The sequence below is a fragment of the Dicentrarchus labrax genome, unplaced genomic scaffold, assembly GCF_905237075.1.
Source record: "Dicentrarchus labrax unplaced genomic scaffold, dlabrax2021, whole genome shotgun sequence".
NCBI lineage: Eukaryota > Metazoa > Chordata > Actinopteri > Moronidae > Dicentrarchus > Dicentrarchus labrax.
This window is the reverse complement of record NW_026136708.1, coordinates 15,665,172-15,683,506: the sequence shown is the minus strand read 5'-3', so window position 1 is coordinate 15,683,506 and position 18,335 is coordinate 15,665,172. Positions and strand designations below refer to the sequence as shown.

Genomic DNA, 18,335 nt, shown 5'->3' with positions numbered 1-18,335 from the left:
ACTGAACATGGGATGACTGGTTTCCAGCATTGTTTACTTCTCAATAATACACACTGAAGTTAGAGACATAAATCTGTCTAAGGGAGTAGGGTTCCTAATAAACCTTCCTGGATAAATTCAGTTCAATTACATTTTATTTGTAAATCATAAAGGAAGTCACACTTCTCATAGAGCAGGTCTAGACTCCTTTTAAAATCATTTACAGAGACCCAACAATTCCCACCATGAGCAAGGACTTCTTGTGAAATGTCTTGTGAATGTTTTTATGTGAGACAAAATATCAACATTATATAAAACAGGACAAGGTGTAATGTGCTACATGTTAGTAAACTGTTATTTTCTGCCCACAGTCCCTGGGCAGGTAAGTACAATAATAAAATAATAAAATAGTGTCTGCTTAGAAAACTCTTTATACATAATATTTGGAAACGTCACTCTTTATTTATGTTGGATTATACGCTATCTTGTTGTTGTTTCTTTGTTCAACTGACCTGCACTGACTAAAAGACATATAATCCATTTAGTCAGAGCTGTAGCTATTGAATACACAGAGCTCATGTACACAGAATTTCTTCTGGGAATTTGGGGATTTTAGGGGGAGTTTATATTCTACTATTACAAAACTGGAGGGGTTTTTTAATGCCTTTTTCCCCACTATTTATACAATATATATATTAAAATGTAGGCCAACAAAACAAATAAAGTAAGCATTCACCCACAGAAAGTGTATTCCTGGCATTATAAGTGAGGCTTTAAACTTGTATTTGGGGCTTCGTTGTCAACATTTCTGGGGACTTGTATTTATATATTTATATAATGCTGGCCCTGTGTTTATAATTAGCTGAAAATGTCCTTTCTTTTCCAGGTACTTTCATCTTAGTTTACTGTCACATGCAGGTATCAATCATAAATAATATTTGACAGCTGAGTCATGCTGCCTCATGCCAAGACAAGGAATTACCCAGCTGATCGGTGAACCTGCATACAGTTCTTGTTTGGTGCAGATTCAGGGACACCCAACACGGTGATTCATCCCACACTGACTACCCAGAGTGCACTGTAGCTCACAGAGGGAGCGTCCTGTGCTGTGGATGGCTGATGTCACCCCAGTCCATTAAAGCCAGAGTATGAGGGAAGCGTGTGTCTGTCAGGCCGTATTACATGAGGACGACAGTGATGGACTGCCTCAGGGATACAGTTGGAGCCTCTCATTCCTCCATCCAACCCTCCTTCCGACTCTTGGAGCAACCTTATGATGCCAGTAACAGCCCTCTCTCTCTCTCTCTCTCTCTCTCTCTCTCTCTCTCTCTCTGCCCTTCCTCTTCCCAGGAGGGGAACACAGTCAGTTTTTGCTGCATCATGTGCCTGCCTCTATCCATGTGTGGTCATGTGAAAATGTTACCCAGATAATTAAGCTACATTATTGATGAAAGTAACTTGAGCCCTAACTATAGTCTATTAAAGATTTCGTGTTTTCAAGCAAAAAATGTGAAAAAGTTGAAATTATTTTTGGGTTCTGGGAAGTTATAATGGGGATTTTTCATTATTTTATGATATTTATTGGATACTGGATATACAAAAGACTAGGAAGAAGAATATAAATGTATCTCAGTATGCAGCAGATGTGATTAGGGAATAGGGTAAACCACATTTACTGTACTTCTTCTGTGTTATTTTAAAAACGGCCAGGATTCTCTTAAGGTGATATTTACTGATTTCTAAAATCCTACACTGTAGCCATCCACCTGCTTTGTGTTGTTGTTTGTTAGACTGATGGATTCACTCCAGCATGCTCTGTCCAAAAGGCTCATGGTCCGTATCCGTGGTCCATCTGCCAGTTTTGTAGAATCCAAATGTTCTTCACAGCATGATCAGGCTGAACACTGCAGCAGCTCCAGCACGCAGCCTCCTGCAACACCGATGTCACACACAGACCTAAACACACTCACTCAGATCACCATTTATGTACACCTGTTAACATATTACTGTAACTGAGAAACTATTAGACAGTCTTATGTTAATTTTATGACCTTCCCCGGGATGCTCTTATTATTCTTGCATTTAATAAATAGACAACAGTGCCTTTAAGGTTATTTGTAATGAATGGTTAAGAGAATTAACTGGTATTTGCAAAATACTGAAAATCTGCGTTTACAGTTTACAGTGCCTCTGAAGATATGCAGTATTAAAGTTAAACAGCATATGAATGTGTTTTGTCTTCTAAACTGTATCAATGTGTGACATTACATTCAAATGTGTATCAAATTAATTAGTTAATCTAATATATCTGCTGCACTGCAACAACAGTTTCCTATTGTGTCTGTACCACTGGCAGTTTATATAAAGGGCTGTATCTTCAGTATACTGTCAGTGAACCCATCAGAAAGTCTTTGAACACTCCTTGAGGAAACAAATGTTGCATTCCATGAGTGTCGGAAATTCCCCTTTTCCCTATTGTAAATACACACAAAGATACCATTGACTCTGACAAGGAAACTCACGATATCTCAAGGATCAGATTTTTTCTTTTTTTCTTTTTTGTCTTCTAAATATAGCGACACACACACACACACACACACACACACACACACACACTGTAAACATTACCTTGTAACCGCTTGTTAATCCTCCAAGTACACCGCTCTTCCTTCAGGTGCTGAGAACTCAAATGTCCCGGGTTGACAAAATAAGCCGCGAGCGTTCTGTTACCATGGAGACGGATGAAGCCCGGAGCAGCGCACTGTAGCTAAACGTTAACTTTTGAACCGTTTTGTGTGTGTGTAAGTAAACTAAATGGTACAAAACACATGTTAAAAGTTGTTTTACCACTGTGAAGATGTCTTACGGTGCGGTAGTGAGCTGGTCGTCTACTTGCTCTAAACTTATCGCTACTTCAGAGACAGTTTTAACGAACAGCTGAATGTGTGGCAGCATGTTGACGTTAGCATTAGCTGTAATGCCCGTAGATAATTATATATTCTGTAGTTTATTTCAGGCGTTAAAAAGCAAGAATCTATCTACAATTTCTAACTTTTAATTGAATGTTTCCTCTAATTGCAGACCACCTCTTATCGTCCAGGAGCTAACCCAGCTAAGACTACAGAAAGATGAGGAGGATCATAGCTGAAGATCCAGACTGGTCCCTGGTTGTAGTCCCTTGTTTGTCAAACCTCTGTCTGCAAAGCATTGTCAGAAACTTTGAGGGTATGGCTCTTGTTTCTAGTTCCATTATTACACACACTTTTACACACTCACTTATACTATGAATCAAACTTTATATGTTACAGAAAAGCCAATATTTAGAGCCTTGACACCCGTCCAGAAAGCCTTTGTGCAGGAGAGATTGTCTACTTCCGTGCCACTGCATGTGACAGCCAACTTGATTGGTGATGGTGTCTACTGGAAGCGGTGCTGTGAGCAGCGGTGGGACCTTTGTGACGTCTCCCTTTATGGCAACAGCTGGAAACAGATGTTCTTCGAGAGGCAAATGGAGCACATCATTGAGCTTTTTATCCCGGATGTAACAGAGTCAAGTGCCGTCCTGGGGATGGTACCTCTTTGTAAGAACTATGTCAAAAGGCTGGAGATCTCCCAACTCCTGCCGCCTATCAAGGAGCCCCAGAAAGAGGAAGATGAATATGGCTCAGAGTTGGCAAGTGAAAATGAGTACGACGGACCGTCTATGGACCACTTTGACTTTAACATCCTGCTCAACAAGCTGACAAACCTGGAAGAGCTCCATTTGGTGTACAGTGTCAAACAGTGTGGTATGAACTTTGAATGGGAGATGTTTGAGATGACTGACAGAGATTGTGAGTCCCTCGCCAAGGCCCTTAAGTCCTGTAAGACTTTGAAGGTGAATATTGATTCCTCCTCAGCTACTTACACAAAAGAAAAAAGGAAAAGTCCTTTTGTACCTCTGACTGTCTGGAGCATGTTTGTTTCTCGTAATTCAGTTACAAAGCATCCTTTACTAACATTTTACAGCCCCTGGTGTCATGAAACAGGAAAATTGTTGTTTGCACTACCCAAACATTAAATTCATGCTCTATTTACATCAAAGAAAGGACAGCAGAGCCGCTGGCTGCAACCTAAATAAGTCACTATTTGACACAACATTTTTGGCATGTATCTGCTACTGCTTCTGTGCACAATATGGGACATGTACAAGAGATTATTGGAGTTGATATCAGGGCGGCAACTAACTAACGTTACGTAACAATTTTTTTGATTAATAATTTTTCTATAATGTATCAGAAAATAATGAAAACTGCCCAGCAAAATTTCTCAGAGCGTGAGGCGACAATCTTGCTTGTTTTGTCCGACCAACAGTCCAAAACCCAAAAATATTTCATTCACAATGATGTAACAGAGAAAAAGCACATTTGAGAAGCTAGGAACAGTGAACGACTACTTCATTATCAAAATAGTTGGCAATTGATTTTCTGTCAGCTGATTAACTGATTAATCAGCTAATTGTTTCAGCACTAGTTAATATTTCTTTGATTTACTTACTTAATTTTACATATATAAAGCATAGTCCCTGGTGGTAAATACAATAGCATTTAAGATAAGATAAGATATTCCTTTATTTGTCCCACAATGGGGAAATTCCAATGTTGCAGCAGCAAAGTGGATAGAGAAAAAACAGTATAAAAAACATTTAAGAGTAGGGAAATAATAAATGAAATAAAAACACTACGTACAAGAGAAAAAACAATAAGAATTCACAAACAACAGATAACACAAATAGTAGCAGCAGCAGTTGCACATGGGCAATAGATTGCACAGTGAATATGGAATGGTATTTTCATGTGTGGGCGAGTTCATACTGTCAAAAAACAGAAAAAGGGAGTTATTTTATAAATCTATGACATTATATGTGCTCCTAATAACTAAGTATTTTGTGCTACCTACAACACAATCTTGCTAATCTTCACAATATACTGTTTTTCTACAGCTTCTAAGGCTCCATCAAAGCCACATTGAGGATAAAAAGTGCCGTATGCTGGTGAAATGCCTTTTGGACCACCCGTCCCTCAGGGAGCTCGACTTCTCTCACAACCTGATCGGAGACAAAGGAGCCAGAGCCATCGGCAAACTGCTCACCAGGAATAAACTGGAGACACTGAACATGTGCGACAACGATATTAGAGGCCCGGGAGCCAAAGCTATAGCTCATGCCCTGTCCAACAACTCCACCCTTGTGTCACTCAACCTGCGTCTCAACCGTTTGAGGGACGAGGGGGGCGAGGCTATTGGCAAGGCCTTGCTGAACAACAACAGTCTGCGTCATCTGCACCTGGGAGGCAATGAGGTGACGCGGCCTACTGCCATTGCTCTGTCTAAAGTGCTAGTTCAGAATAACACCCTGAAGAGCATCAACCTCTCCTGTAACAACCTGGGTGTGGTAAGTAAATTACTGTTCTTAGAGCCTTTACCTGAGGGTGGTGCCATAGAAAAGGCCACTTATATCAAAAAGGTCCAAACTCTGTGCAGCAGATTCAGGATGTTGCAGGCTCGGCTCATCAATCTCAATTTGGCACGAATGTAATTAGTCGAACATGTATTGAACAAAAACACAACAGTTCTTATTTTCAGGTGATTATACACTAAAGAACACATACCTATGAATATTATATTAAATTTCTGCCAATAGATACTCCTAATAATTCAGGGACTTTAGACTGTTGATCGGACAAAACAAGCTTTTCAAATATGTCTACCTGGGCCCCAAAACGTAATGGGAATGTTTCATAACTTTCTGACATTTTATAGTATTTCACTGACACTGTCATCCCTAATGCTGCATCCCTAGTGTGAGTCTATTTTTCCAAAAAGGAAAAAAACAAACAAAAACATTGCAAGTTATCCTTTAAAATTGGTTTTGTACCATAAGAATGTGTAAAGTCTTATTAGGGGAAGTACTTTGAAATACTGGGCTGTTTTGAAACGCTGCATTTAATTCACCCCAAGCGTGCTGTTGCCCATACAGACATAGTACAGTGAAAAGTACAACAGACAAAATAGCTTTAAAGTGCAAGGTCATTCAATTATTCATGTGTGTTGAAAACATGCAATAATGGGAAGCTGAATAAGTGAGAGGGAGATCAGATTTTCCTCCTCGCATGCACTCTCCTCTTCAAAATTTCATTGTACAGTATATCTCAGACCAGAATACACGACGGAGGATCAAAAATCACCCACATAGCAGAAAAGGCAATGTGCAGTAACATCAATATCTGTGACCTTGGTCTACTCTTCACCAAAATAGAAACGGCTGTTTCAGACATAACAATAAAACACTGCCGACACTCACAGCAAGCAGTTTGTGAAAGTGTGGGCTATGTCGGACAGCAAGAGTAGCCGAGGGGTGATTTTTCAAGGTTGTCTCCTCAGACCTTTACAGAACAGCCGTCCTGTGATATGTTCAACATGGACATGCATCAGTACCAAATGTGTTTGTTTCTCTCTCTCTCTCTCTCTCTCTCTCTCTCTCTCCCTACCTGTTTGTATGTGCAGGATGGAGGTAGAGCTCTGGAGGAGGCGATGTCTCACAACACCGGCATAACAGAATGCGATCTCCGTCTGACGGAGGTTGACGAACAGAGCGTTTCTTTCATCAACCAGGTGGTTTGGACCAACCAGAGTTTAGAACAAAAGAGACGTGCTCAGGAGAGTAAAGCAAAGTAGACATCAGCAGCTCCTTTTTTTTAATACAATACACCCCTCTTTGTTAGTTATTGATCAGCACTCCTCTTGTATTCATTTAGGCATGTTGCACGACCACTTTATGCCAGCTCTGCATCTCAAATTAAAGTAGATGAACAGAATTATTAAAAAAAAAACACAAAATAATATTTTTGTTCTTAGTAAAAAACACTATAAAAAACAAATTTTTATATTTTATGGTATGTATTTCTGATGCCACAAATAATTATCAAAAAGGATGTCCCTTAATGCTACTTAAAAAAACATTTTAGTCTTTTAAGCCTTTACTACAACCATAACTTTAAACACAACAAGAACAAAAACAAGAAGCATATTTCTCACATATTAAGATGTAGACCATATATCCAGTAAACAATACACAAAGCATTGCATAGTGAAGTTCTTTGGGATGTGGCAACCATTGTGGGAAGTAATTTCTGACACATATTTTAGTGAGCATTTCAGTTTATTGAGGAGCTTTTTTTTCCCATTTTGATTTTGACACAGATTTGGTATTCAGTCCTTATGTAACATCAAGGCAACGTTGTGGTGATGTTGGAATACATACAGACTTGTGTTTAGTGTTTTTTTTTTTACCTATATCTACTGGCTAATAGTATGGTAGTAACACCTTTGCTAGGCAGCAATAAAACATCTTAAGTGTAATTAATGTCACATTTTTCCAGTTTTTAATCTTGCAAAATCACTTGTTTTCTAGAATCATACAAAAAGAGGTGAACCTATTCTGTAAATTGATGGTGGACGAGTACATAAAGCAAACTACACACGATAGAATACTGATATTCTTTACATCAGTAATCACTATCAATAATCACCCAATCATGTTCTTTAAAAAAGATGTGTTTGTGTGTATGTGTGACATTATTAGTTAAATAAAGGTGTATCAAATATGATTTTAAAAAAATGTAAAAATGGGTTTAAAGGGAAACACAAATCATTCAAACTAGTAAATGAAAAGCAGCACAAAGATGCTGCCGGCTGTAAAACATTTTACAGTTTGTATTTGTATTGCCATTTGTGACTTACCAAACTCACCATTTAACATCTGCACATCAAAAAATGTCCCTGCTTCAGCTACCTCTAAGTGTGCGTGACACATTCAGCTAAGCACAAGCGCCACATCGACAGTCATTCTAGTCATTCCGGCCTCTCGCCTCTATTGTTTTATTTACAGTACAAATCCTTTTCTTGCCCTACAGTCTTGAAAATCCACAAAAATGATTGGAATATAAAAAGACGAACCCCAGAGCGTTCTTGAGTGAAAGAGTACGTATCATAACAACCTAATCTACTTAATACACATGATAAAGGGTTCAGTGCTTTGCATGACAAAAGCCTTTATGCTAACAGTCATCTATGGAGGAAAAATGTCTCGTTATGAACCTTCCAATTAGATTTATAACCATTTTGAACGCCCCCAAATATTTTTTTTGTCACCGCTGTTACGTAAACATTGCACTGGTAAACACATTGTTCTATTCTTACACATGACTATGTATGGATATCACAGTGAAGCCATCTGAAAGGCTTGTTGGCTAATGATGAATGAGAGAATGTGATGACTTCAGTATAAAACAGTGACTAAAATCCCGAAATTATATACTCAATAGATGGTTTAGTACATTTTTTAATCCCTTGTGGAGTTTGCATGCTCGTCCTTGTGGTTTCTTTACCCTTTACATGGACGGTACATGATTCCCTATATATAAATATGTGGTTGAAGAAATTTAATTAATTCATTTCAATCCCTGCGTCTCATTTGGTTTCCTGCTGTTTAAAAAAATGTCGATGTTGTTCATGTTGCTCAAAAAGGTTTGCGTTGTTCACCACCCATAAACCCTAAACGGGATAGTTTGACATTTTAGGAAATACACTTATTTGTCTTCTTGCTGAGAGTTAGATGAGAAGATCTTAACAACGCTCGTATCTGTCCAGTAAATATAAGGCTAATACAGCCAAAAGCCCGCTTGTTTTTAGCTTAGCATAGACTGGAAGCAGGTGGAGTACAGCCACAAGGGAAGGAAACACTTTATATTCCAGCACACACACCCTGTAAAATCACAACTTCTTTTTACGTTTCTGCTTTTGTTCAGAATAAACTAACGAAATAAAACGTGGTGATTGGTGAGTTTTAGAGGTGCTGATAGTTGGATTTTGTTCAGACAGAGCTAGTTTAGCTGTGGCTGTGTAAGCTAAGATAACAGGTGTTCTAACAGTTTATGCTGCTCGAATCAATAGTCTAACATTAACCCACATGCATGTGCAGAACCGCGACGTAGCACATCTCGATAGGTCGCACTTTATCTACTCATCTAATTCTCAGCAAGGCAAATAAGCATAATTTCTAAGTTTCTACACGTGAACTATTTCTTAAACTTTATAAGAAGATAACCTAATACAATGATCTCTTTATATTGATATTGATATGGTCAACATATATGACCTGACACTTGATTGAAATGCTGTTTAATGATGGAGTATTAATAACATGTAACACATTACTTCCTAAGACATTTCTTAAGTTCTAATGGTGCATTTCAGTTTAGTAAATCACCGGTTGGAAACTAATGTTCCCTTTGTTATCTGGAATGAGAACATTAGTCATGTTATGTTTGGTTGTAAAACCCCACATTTAAAAACTGGTTATTACATAGCTGGTCCTTGCTGAATCCTTTAAAAAAAGCAAAATAAACCGTGTATATAACTGCTTCCTAAACCTAAAGTTCAGAGAGAAAGGAGGGATAAACAGGTTTTTGGATGTTGTTGCAAAGCAGAATCTTTGCCCTGAATACTATCCTGAGTTCTAGGGGCTTGCATAGATGACCTGTGAGTTGTGAAAAGAGTTTACAGAATGATTTCTTCCTAAACTGTCCTCTGTTGAATGAAATGTGAGGTTTGATAGACTCATCGTTTTTATCATCGCTCACCCCGGTTGACTATTTTCAGTGTATTCTCTCGTATTGCTGTAAAGATAAAGTCTGCAACACCACACGTGGAATGTACTGAATATGGCTAATTGGTCAAAATTTACAATACAGGCTCATTATTGTGAAGACAAGCTGTAACAAGAAGTAACACAAAATGTCCGACCACAGGAAAGATTTTGATATTTACTATTTTTAGACATTCTAATGATCTTAATGGTCTTAATGGTGGAAAACGATCCACGCCAGTTTATCTTTCACTGCAGGTCTCATGAGATGAAGGCTGGCTGGTTTGTATATAAATAACTCTTGAATAAGATCTGTGCTTATTTTCATCTATCAGGATTAAGAACGTTTGCAAAGAAGAAATAAAGCAGACTTTGAGTGATGATGAGTTGTGCTGTGGGATTTTACAGTTATTTTTCAAATTAATATTAATAATTAGCTACTTTGTTACATTTTGGAAACCTATTCCTACATAATGTTAAGTTCTGGCGTGCCTGATTGTCGTCATCCATTAAACATTTATTGTTGTGCATGGCTTGGCTGCAAAAGAAAATTCACCAGGACTAAAATACTGCATGCACTCATTTGAGAGGAAGTTTTTTTTTTTTTAGTTCTTTAAAGTAATCCTGTCATATTATTAAATCTGACACTATCAGTAGTGAATCCAGGCCTCTGCCTATTTCTAGCGTCTGTGATGGCCAGCTCTCTGGCTGTCTCTCTGATATGCATCAGCAGCAGCAGCAGCAGTCGGCTATACAGGAGCTGTGTTATATCATGAGGAGAATCGTCTAAGAACCGTGCAGGGCCTGATTCTTAAAACCTTGTGTGTTTTAAACAATAATGAGATCGGGTTCTCTCCAGTGCATTACCTTGTGCTATTATGAGTGTAAAGTCGAGTTGTTTTTAATGAGACGATGTTGAGATGAGATGACTAGAGTTATAATAGCTTATGCTTTGTCAGTAACAGTTGATCGCTAGGCACTTAAATAAAGAGGTAGGCTGAATACAAATATTGCCAAATATGAAATAAAATGGATCTTTGAGATTTTAAACTAGCTGACTTGACACTGATCTATAAATATTTTGTGAGGTTTATTAGTATTCAGTTGGCCATTATACAAAATGTACAGTTTATAGTTATTAGGAAACTGTTTGAAGAAGTGTTGTAGATTCAGTTTGAAGTTCTTGTGTCCTTTAGCCCACCTGTGCTAAATTATTCATCGACTGTGTTGCTATATTCAGCAACCCAGGAAGTATAATGTCATTGCATCCAAGCCAATTCCAGCAAACTTGATATTTTATTTATTTCAGCATCTGCACTATTTTTATACTATGGAAATGTGTTATTTTTTTAAATGGATTTCCTTGAGCATTGACTTTGCATGAACAGATTTAAATCATGCAGCATCAAAAGGTTTCACATGCAGACGTTAAGCTGCTAGATTTGAGTTAACTCCACTTTATAGGAGCCGTAAGACATGTATTTTATTTCAGCAAAACTATTTAGTCTCATTTATACGTTGACAAGGAGGCTGATATCTTTGCATTTCCCCTCATAATTCACCCAATTCACAGGACTCACGTGATGTGTGTGTGAGATTTTCTCAATATTTCTTCATTTCTCATTCAGGCATCCGTTAATTGTCATATTCCTTTGATTTCTTGGCAATTTCTTAGGCTACCGCTGAGTCAAAACCTACATTAGGCTTCAAATACTAGAAAGTGTTACTCACGTCCTTGTAAATTGTCTGTGACTAAGATTTACAAATATGGCATTTACAGTAGGATGTGACTCCTGTTGGTATTCCTTGGTTATTTGACTCGCTGCAGGAGAGTACGCGACACTTTGGCAGTTTGGTCCTTTAAAGCGGCGTTGTATTTTAAACAGTCTCAACAATGGCATCAAGTCTGTTTTTCCCTGACCTATTGACTGTACTGTGAGGACTTTCCCAGATATAGTTGGCTTCCTCTTTATTTGAGGCTACAGTATATTTAAAAACTTGAGCAAATCCTTGTTTGTGGGAACTTGTAGGTGACTGAGTCTCAAGGGAGAAGCAGAAGTCAATGTTAGCCCAACCTTGGTCTAAAGAGTCTCTGTTCCTGTGTCATTATATTCCTCGCTCAGATAAGTCTGGCAGCTGTGGGTCATAGAGAAGTCTCCACACAGGAGCCATTTCTGTGCAGGGAGCGGTGGTCGTGGTTGAGGCAGCCTTCGTTACGATGTACAATGAGCACTGGGAAGTACAGAGCGTCCTGGTAGGCTGGAGGGTTCTCCTCACTGGTCTGCTGGCCTGACAGACAGCGCGTGCTCTCTGTAGGGCAGGACTGCTCATTCAGGCTTCCACTGCTCCTCCACAGGCAGCTCCGCCTGGAGCCATACAACCGACCCAGCGAGAAGCGGCTTGCACTGAAGGGGATGCGGGGGCTCCCCGTGTTGCAGATGCTGAGGGCGCTGCGAGAGAAGATGGAGGAGCTACTGATGGCGCGGTGGCAGCGTTCACAGTTCTGCCTGTAGCTACCGTAGCCTCCACATACGGAGTAGCTGTTACAGCTCCCCGAGAGCTGGGACAGGTCCATGAGAACTGCCTCTGAGTAACTGGGCACCAGCTGCTGGTTGGATCGGATGTGCCACTCCAGCTCTGTGCTGTCGATTGTGTTGACTCGCGGGATGTGTCTGCAATACGGCCGCTCCTCAGATGGTGTTGCTGGAACATAGTCAAAGCCAAACAGCTTCTCTACGTGGTAGTGTACACAAGCAGTACGGTACTCTGTCAGCACCCGCAGAGGCCAGGAAAGAGTGAAAGCAGCTGCTGCCCAGAAAGTGGAGTTTAATGCGTACCAGGGGAGTTGGTTAGGGTCAGAAAAGGCAATCATATACTCTTTAAAGTCTACATTCTTCAGATGCATCCCCTCACGGGCCTCCATGTAGTCATCCAGGCCCTCATTCTCTGTGAAGAACCTGGCCCGCTGGGTCAGGTAGGAGTTCTCTGACTCCACATTGGCAAAGCTAAAGCACTTAGTGAACCTCAGCCTGGTGATGGGGAAGTCCTCAAGGCCCAGCAGGTGCTTAGAGATGTCCTTAACCCCACAGTTCCCATAGTCAAACTCTGCCTCAGCCACGTGGGTGTTGACTCGCTCGTGGTAGACCTGCGTGGTGGTATAGGCATCTCCGTTGCGGTAGCGCGTCACCTGCCGCGTCCTCCTGACATAATGATAGCTAATGGCCTTCCACCAGATGCACGGCGTAGCCCCCTGCATTCGCTGGATGCGCTCTGCCACACTGTCCACATCCACCTTGTACTGCAGCTCATTCCTGGTGTAGCAGTGCCAGCACTCCACCAGGTAGACCACATAGAGCATGACCAGGAAGGCCAAAGGGATGTAGATGTAGCCGTTAGAGCAGGGACTGTCGTGGTACATCATAGATTTTCCCTTGTAAGCACTGTCGAAGGAGAGGCGTGTGACCTTGGTCACCTGGCACCAGGCCATCACCCCGACGCAGCTGTACATCAGCAGGGACAGCAGCAGGCATTTCCAGTGAGTTTCCTGACACAAGGATTTCGTCAGGGACTGTTTGTGGGGCCGCTGCTACAAAGAAGATGAGAAAACAGCAATAAGTCAACTGAACAATACTGGAATTATTTTAACATAACATAGTTTGTGAACATAATCAAATACTGTCCATATGCTGTCCTAGAAGTAAATGGTATTGACATAATCATTTCTCAATAATACTCAGACCTCAAAGCAATTAGGAACATAAATGTATTACCAGTAATTACACTAAAATTGTATTTTAATTGGTGGACATAAGTATGACCTAAATATCTGTTAGGTACAAAGTTAGGAACAGTTAGTAGCCCATGCATATTAAATATTTAAGGAAATATTCCGCAATGTAAGTGCTTTTGCATAGTTTATACATGAGCCTTGAGCCAGTTTCTCATATCTTGCTCTGTGCTTGTTATAATCAAAAAACTCTCTTATACTCAAATTCAATAAAAATGTCTGATTAAAAAAAAGAAAAAGTACAATGTTAAGTATATACCTTGTTGTCAGTACGGAGCACTGTGAGCTTCTGTCTGACTGGTGTGTGGGTGTCAACATGGTCACAGTGCATGTGTTTATATAAATATGATACGGAATAAAAGAGCAGAAATATTCTGAGGGGTATAGACTCCACATTTAATGTCAGGCCAGCCAGAAAAAAAGGAGTCGTTTGACTCTGGCAGCATAAAGCTGGTGCCATCCTTTATCACCACGGGGCACAGCAACCCCCAGTGCATCAAGAGCTAGTCACGCCTTTTGGGAGCACTGCCACACAAACCTGGCAGAGATTCAAAAGCCCCAGGATGGACGAATTATAACAAAACAAAACTCATTCAAACAATTTGCATAACAGACATTGCACCAGGGTATAGACATAAGAAGCACTAAATCCGTGCTGCACCGGATTGTATAGCAGCACTTCATTCAGCTCAACAACAATGGATATCTTCTCCGTCTCTTACATAGGTCAGCCCCTGCATACGAGTGACCACAACAGTCAAACAACCAGCATCACTGCATTGATGTATTGAATTCAATATGTCAGCTATGTGCTCTTCGAGTGACAGACTGGCATAAATAATAGATGTTCTTTCTCCGTAATTATCTTCGCCACCTTGGTCACATGGTCCCCAAGTCCCTTACCAAGCCAAGGCTACACCCCGTGGGGTAAAAGGGATTAACATTGAAATTCCCCATTGAGATGAACCTACTGCAGAAGGAGTATTTACTCACTCGCATCCTGCACATGCTCGACAACTATAATCAATATAACATGACATACTTTGTGGCTTATGTTACACATTACAGCTTCTGTTTAAGCAGCAGGAATAATGATAAACAGTTGTGTAGAAGGAAACATCACACTGCATAAGAACTAGTTAATTTACATGTGTACGCCTTTTAATTGAAAGCGAATATGAGGCAATATTTGATTAAAAACTTGCGAACAAAAAGGCAAATATAATCTTGAAACAGCAGCATGTATAAATGTAGATATGCCATTGAACAAAAATCTATTACACACCAGTTTCATCCATGATTTAAAGAATTGTAGCAGAGATAATAACTAGGCGCTTCAGGTGCAGGGAGTTTTATTAATGGAAACTTTAAAATACCACCAAGATTTTCGCAAACAGATGACATTTCAATTAAAAACTCCCTGGCTGACACTGTAACAGAGCTGTTAATTAGACCCATGGATAGCAGAAAAGGAAGGAAGTGAGTCACCACAAACATAGTCGTGTTGACATGTTTGATATATTAGACAAAGAAATTCCTCCGGCCTGGTTGAATAGCAAGAATGGTCTCTTCAAGCAAACGGGGGGAAATACCTCAGATATTTGTCATGCAGGGAAACCCAATGTAGCTGAGACAAAATATGAAGAAAATGATTTAAACTGCTGTAAATTAAGTTTATGAAATAGGTTTCATTACTGTGTGATTTTAATGTGTGAATTAAAAGCTGCTTCTAAATTGTACTGATACAGATTTACCGTATATTTGATACAATTATGGTGTAAAATTGTGTAAAAAGCTTCAAAAAGGTTCAGTCAGCTGGAGGCTCTATCATTATTATTATTATTGTTGTTGTTGTTAACATTTGGTTGCAATTATGTTGTATGTATTTTACTGTTCGTTCACACAAAAACACAAATAATTTATATCCAGGCTACAAAATGTACAACTAAACATATCAGGAATAGAAAACAACATATTTTTGGGATATTTACCGCACAATCCTGCATGTTTATGTCCCAATTTTACCTTTATGGTTTACAGTAATGGCCTGTAAACGTCTGTAGGTTGCCATGATTGTGGCTTTGACTAAAGCACTTTGCATTATATAGATGCTTTAACACTAAATCTCTGAAATAAAAGAGCCTCAGAATGGGATAAAATATGTAGTTTCATCAGGAAGGATAAAATCCATAAAACACCCCGTTGTAAAATGTAATTAATATTTTAGAAAGCAAATGTTTCAGTCAGAACCTTCAAGACCGGAGAAGCTTCACAATTCATGAGGCCGCTGTGGCGCCTTTAACTAAGTGCCTCTCATAGTCATGGACACTTTCTTTTGACATAATAAGACCAGCTAGGTTATATAAAAACCCTCTTGTGTAATGGATATGTAACTTGTCCAACATGTGTGTTTGTAGGGGAAGTCTACACAGTGACACCGTGACTGTCCTCACATTGTCTGGAGCCAGATTTATTTGTCTTTAAACTAACAAACAAGTGGATGAGTTTTCTTATTGGAAAATAACATTCTTCTAACCTTTCATTGTAACAGTGGCAGTGATTGTTTGTGTCATTTTCCTGAAGACTCGTTTGGGCCCTTTTCAGGCGCCATAAGTGGTCCCCAAACCTCATTTTGGAAACCACTTGTCTGGAGAGGAGACAAACAGGGGTGCATCCGTGCACTTTCACACTCTCGGGTGCGCGCTTGGACGCACAGGTTCATAAATTACTGCATTTTAACTGTAATCACATAAGAAATTCACTTCAATTCCCAAGCTTCCCGTGCACATTGGACCCAATTAAACCCTAATCTTCAAAATCTGATTATCATAGTGAGATTATTTTCCACTGTGATATCAATGAAATATGTCACATCATTAAAGGCTCAATTTGCACCCCCCGTGCATTTTGGGTGAGAAAACGGTCCTGCACACTATATAAACAATGTGATCTCACCTCCTCTCTGGGGCTGTCCGACTCCTCTTCGGGGACGGTGGTGGTGCTGCTTTCACTGGCCGTTGCAGCCGATGCTGGGGACATGATGATGACAACGGAGCAAAAACCGGGGCATGGATCTCCTGGTGGGATGGGGGTTTTCCAAATCAGGGTCAAACATAAAGACACCGAGAACCCCCCCTGCGCATCATCCAGCAGAAACCAACCCGGCCGGAGCCCAAATGCAAACGCTCAAAAGCTCCATCCTCCTCATCCCAGCATCTTCCAGGTAGCCAGGCAGACGTCGCTGGGTATCGCCTACGGGAATCGGGTCATTGTGCCTCGGAAGACGCGCAAAATAGACTAGAGACTCCTCCCGCAGTGCAATGACTGGATGCTGGTGGATACTGCTGCGAGGGATGCAATGTTAGGAAAGGCGGCAGTCAGCTCCTCTCCCTGTGGGCAGTGCCCATGGCAGCCAGTGGAGCTGAGAAGCAGGACAAAGGCGACAGACAGCGGCACGTGTGAGCAGCCAGCCCCGACACCACAATGTAAATAACACACACACACACACACACACACACACACACACACACATCCCTGTTCAAGTGCATCCCAACTGCACACAGAGGCGGTGCTGCAGAGAGAAACCCACCCCCTGCATAATGTATGACCATGTCTGTATGGACCAATTATGATACAAACATCCCCTTTAAAACATATTAGGCTATAATACTGGAACAAATAATAACAGCAGCTGGTTACTGCAGATATATGCAGCTAAGTCGTCAGTATAGATGAAAACATATTAGTCAACCTACACAGTAAACTCACAGACAAATAATACAGGGGGAAAAACATACAGTGCATATGATACAATAGGCCTGCAGCAACGTTGTGGTGTTCCTGTTTTGGTTGAGAGTGTTGGTGAAAGTACGGTAAGTTATGAGGACATAGTTTGTTTATTGTTGAACTGAATGGCATTAAGATAAATTATTAATACATAATTATAGAGAGATAATAATTTACAGTGAGATAGTGAAGATGTTGGAGGCTTTCATAGCTCTGGTTGACATAATGCCAAATTGATTATCGATTTATGGTCCAAACACTGAAGTATTTTTTTCTTTTAGTGATATCTTTGATGCTGTAGGTGATAAGTGATACGTTTAAGTGGTGGTCACTTAGTAATGACCCCAAAGTAATGATCCCCTATCAGTGAAACATAGAATCACGTTATGATGGGATTTGTGCAGTTTTTTAATCCATAAACTGAATTTGTTGAGCTCTGTGTTCTGCTGTTTCTTCACATAAACAATAATGAATCTTGCTGTATTCTGACAAATCTTAAAAGATTGTAACATGTCAACAGACTTTTCCTTTTCCTTTTGAAGACAAGCTTTAATGAGAAAGCATAAGCTGATGCACTCATGCTTTTTTTTTTAAATTAGTGTGAAATACAAGAACACATAATATGAAGATTAATAATGTATAAAAGACTATTCTACATTCTTGCTGTTTCAGTTTTTTCCTTTTTTAAACAGCTCTGTTTGCACAGGAAGCCTTCAGCTTACAATCCTGGCACACCAGTTCTTGTTTATCATAGCCCACAGTATGGACATTGGACTGGACTGCTGCTGACATAAAATGGAATAAGTAAACGTAACAGTAGCTGACAGTAAAACAGATGGCAGCTCTTGGCAGAAGTGAAGGTTTCTCTCTGACAGTCGCTATTGTTTTATAGACTATATTTATGATGGATATGGCCCTCTCAGAGCAAAGAGCTGCAGTGAACTCTCTGACGGCTAAACCACAACAAACATTTTCATGATGGTAAAGGAAACAAGAAACGATAGCTGGGTTATTCCTGAACTCTCAGGAGGTCAAACAAATTGTAACTTTAAACTCTGCTTACATGTATCATCTCTTCTTGTATACGGGTCTTGACCC

General features: G+C 40.0%; 2 protein-coding genes across 3 annotated transcripts; one reads left to right on the top strand and one right to left on the bottom strand.

The window, feature by feature from the left end:
• The first annotated feature begins 2,692 nt into the window (after positions 1-2,692).
• Positions 2,693-7,381, top strand: tcte1 (t-complex-associated-testis-expressed 1). The gene is made up of 5 exons (XM_051408647.1): positions 2,693-2,780; positions 3,061-3,204; positions 3,288-3,856; positions 4,961-5,410; positions 6,523-7,381. The coding sequence occupies exons 2-5, from the start codon at positions 3,108-3,110 to the stop codon at positions 6,691-6,693; spliced, it is 1,287 nt and encodes a 428-aa protein (XP_051264607.1). The 5' UTR covers positions 2,693-2,780; positions 3,061-3,107; the 3' UTR covers positions 6,694-7,381.
• Positions 7,159-16,965, bottom strand: tmem151ba (transmembrane protein 151Ba). 2 transcript variants are annotated; one of them, XM_051408646.1, is made up of 2 exons: positions 16,407-16,965; positions 7,159-13,247 (listed from the first exon to the last, which is right to left on the bottom strand). In XM_051408646.1, exons 1-2 carry the CDS (start codon positions 16,488-16,490, stop codon positions 11,808-11,810), a joined length of 1,524 nt encoding a protein of 507 aa, XP_051264606.1. In that variant the 5' UTR covers positions 16,491-16,965; the 3' UTR covers positions 7,159-11,807. The 2 variants fall into 2 exon arrangements, with proteins under 2 accessions (XP_051264606.1, XP_051264605.1); XM_051408645.1 differs by having other exon boundaries at positions 7,159-13,250; positions 16,407-16,964.
• Positions 16,966-18,335: the final 1,370 nt, after the last annotated feature.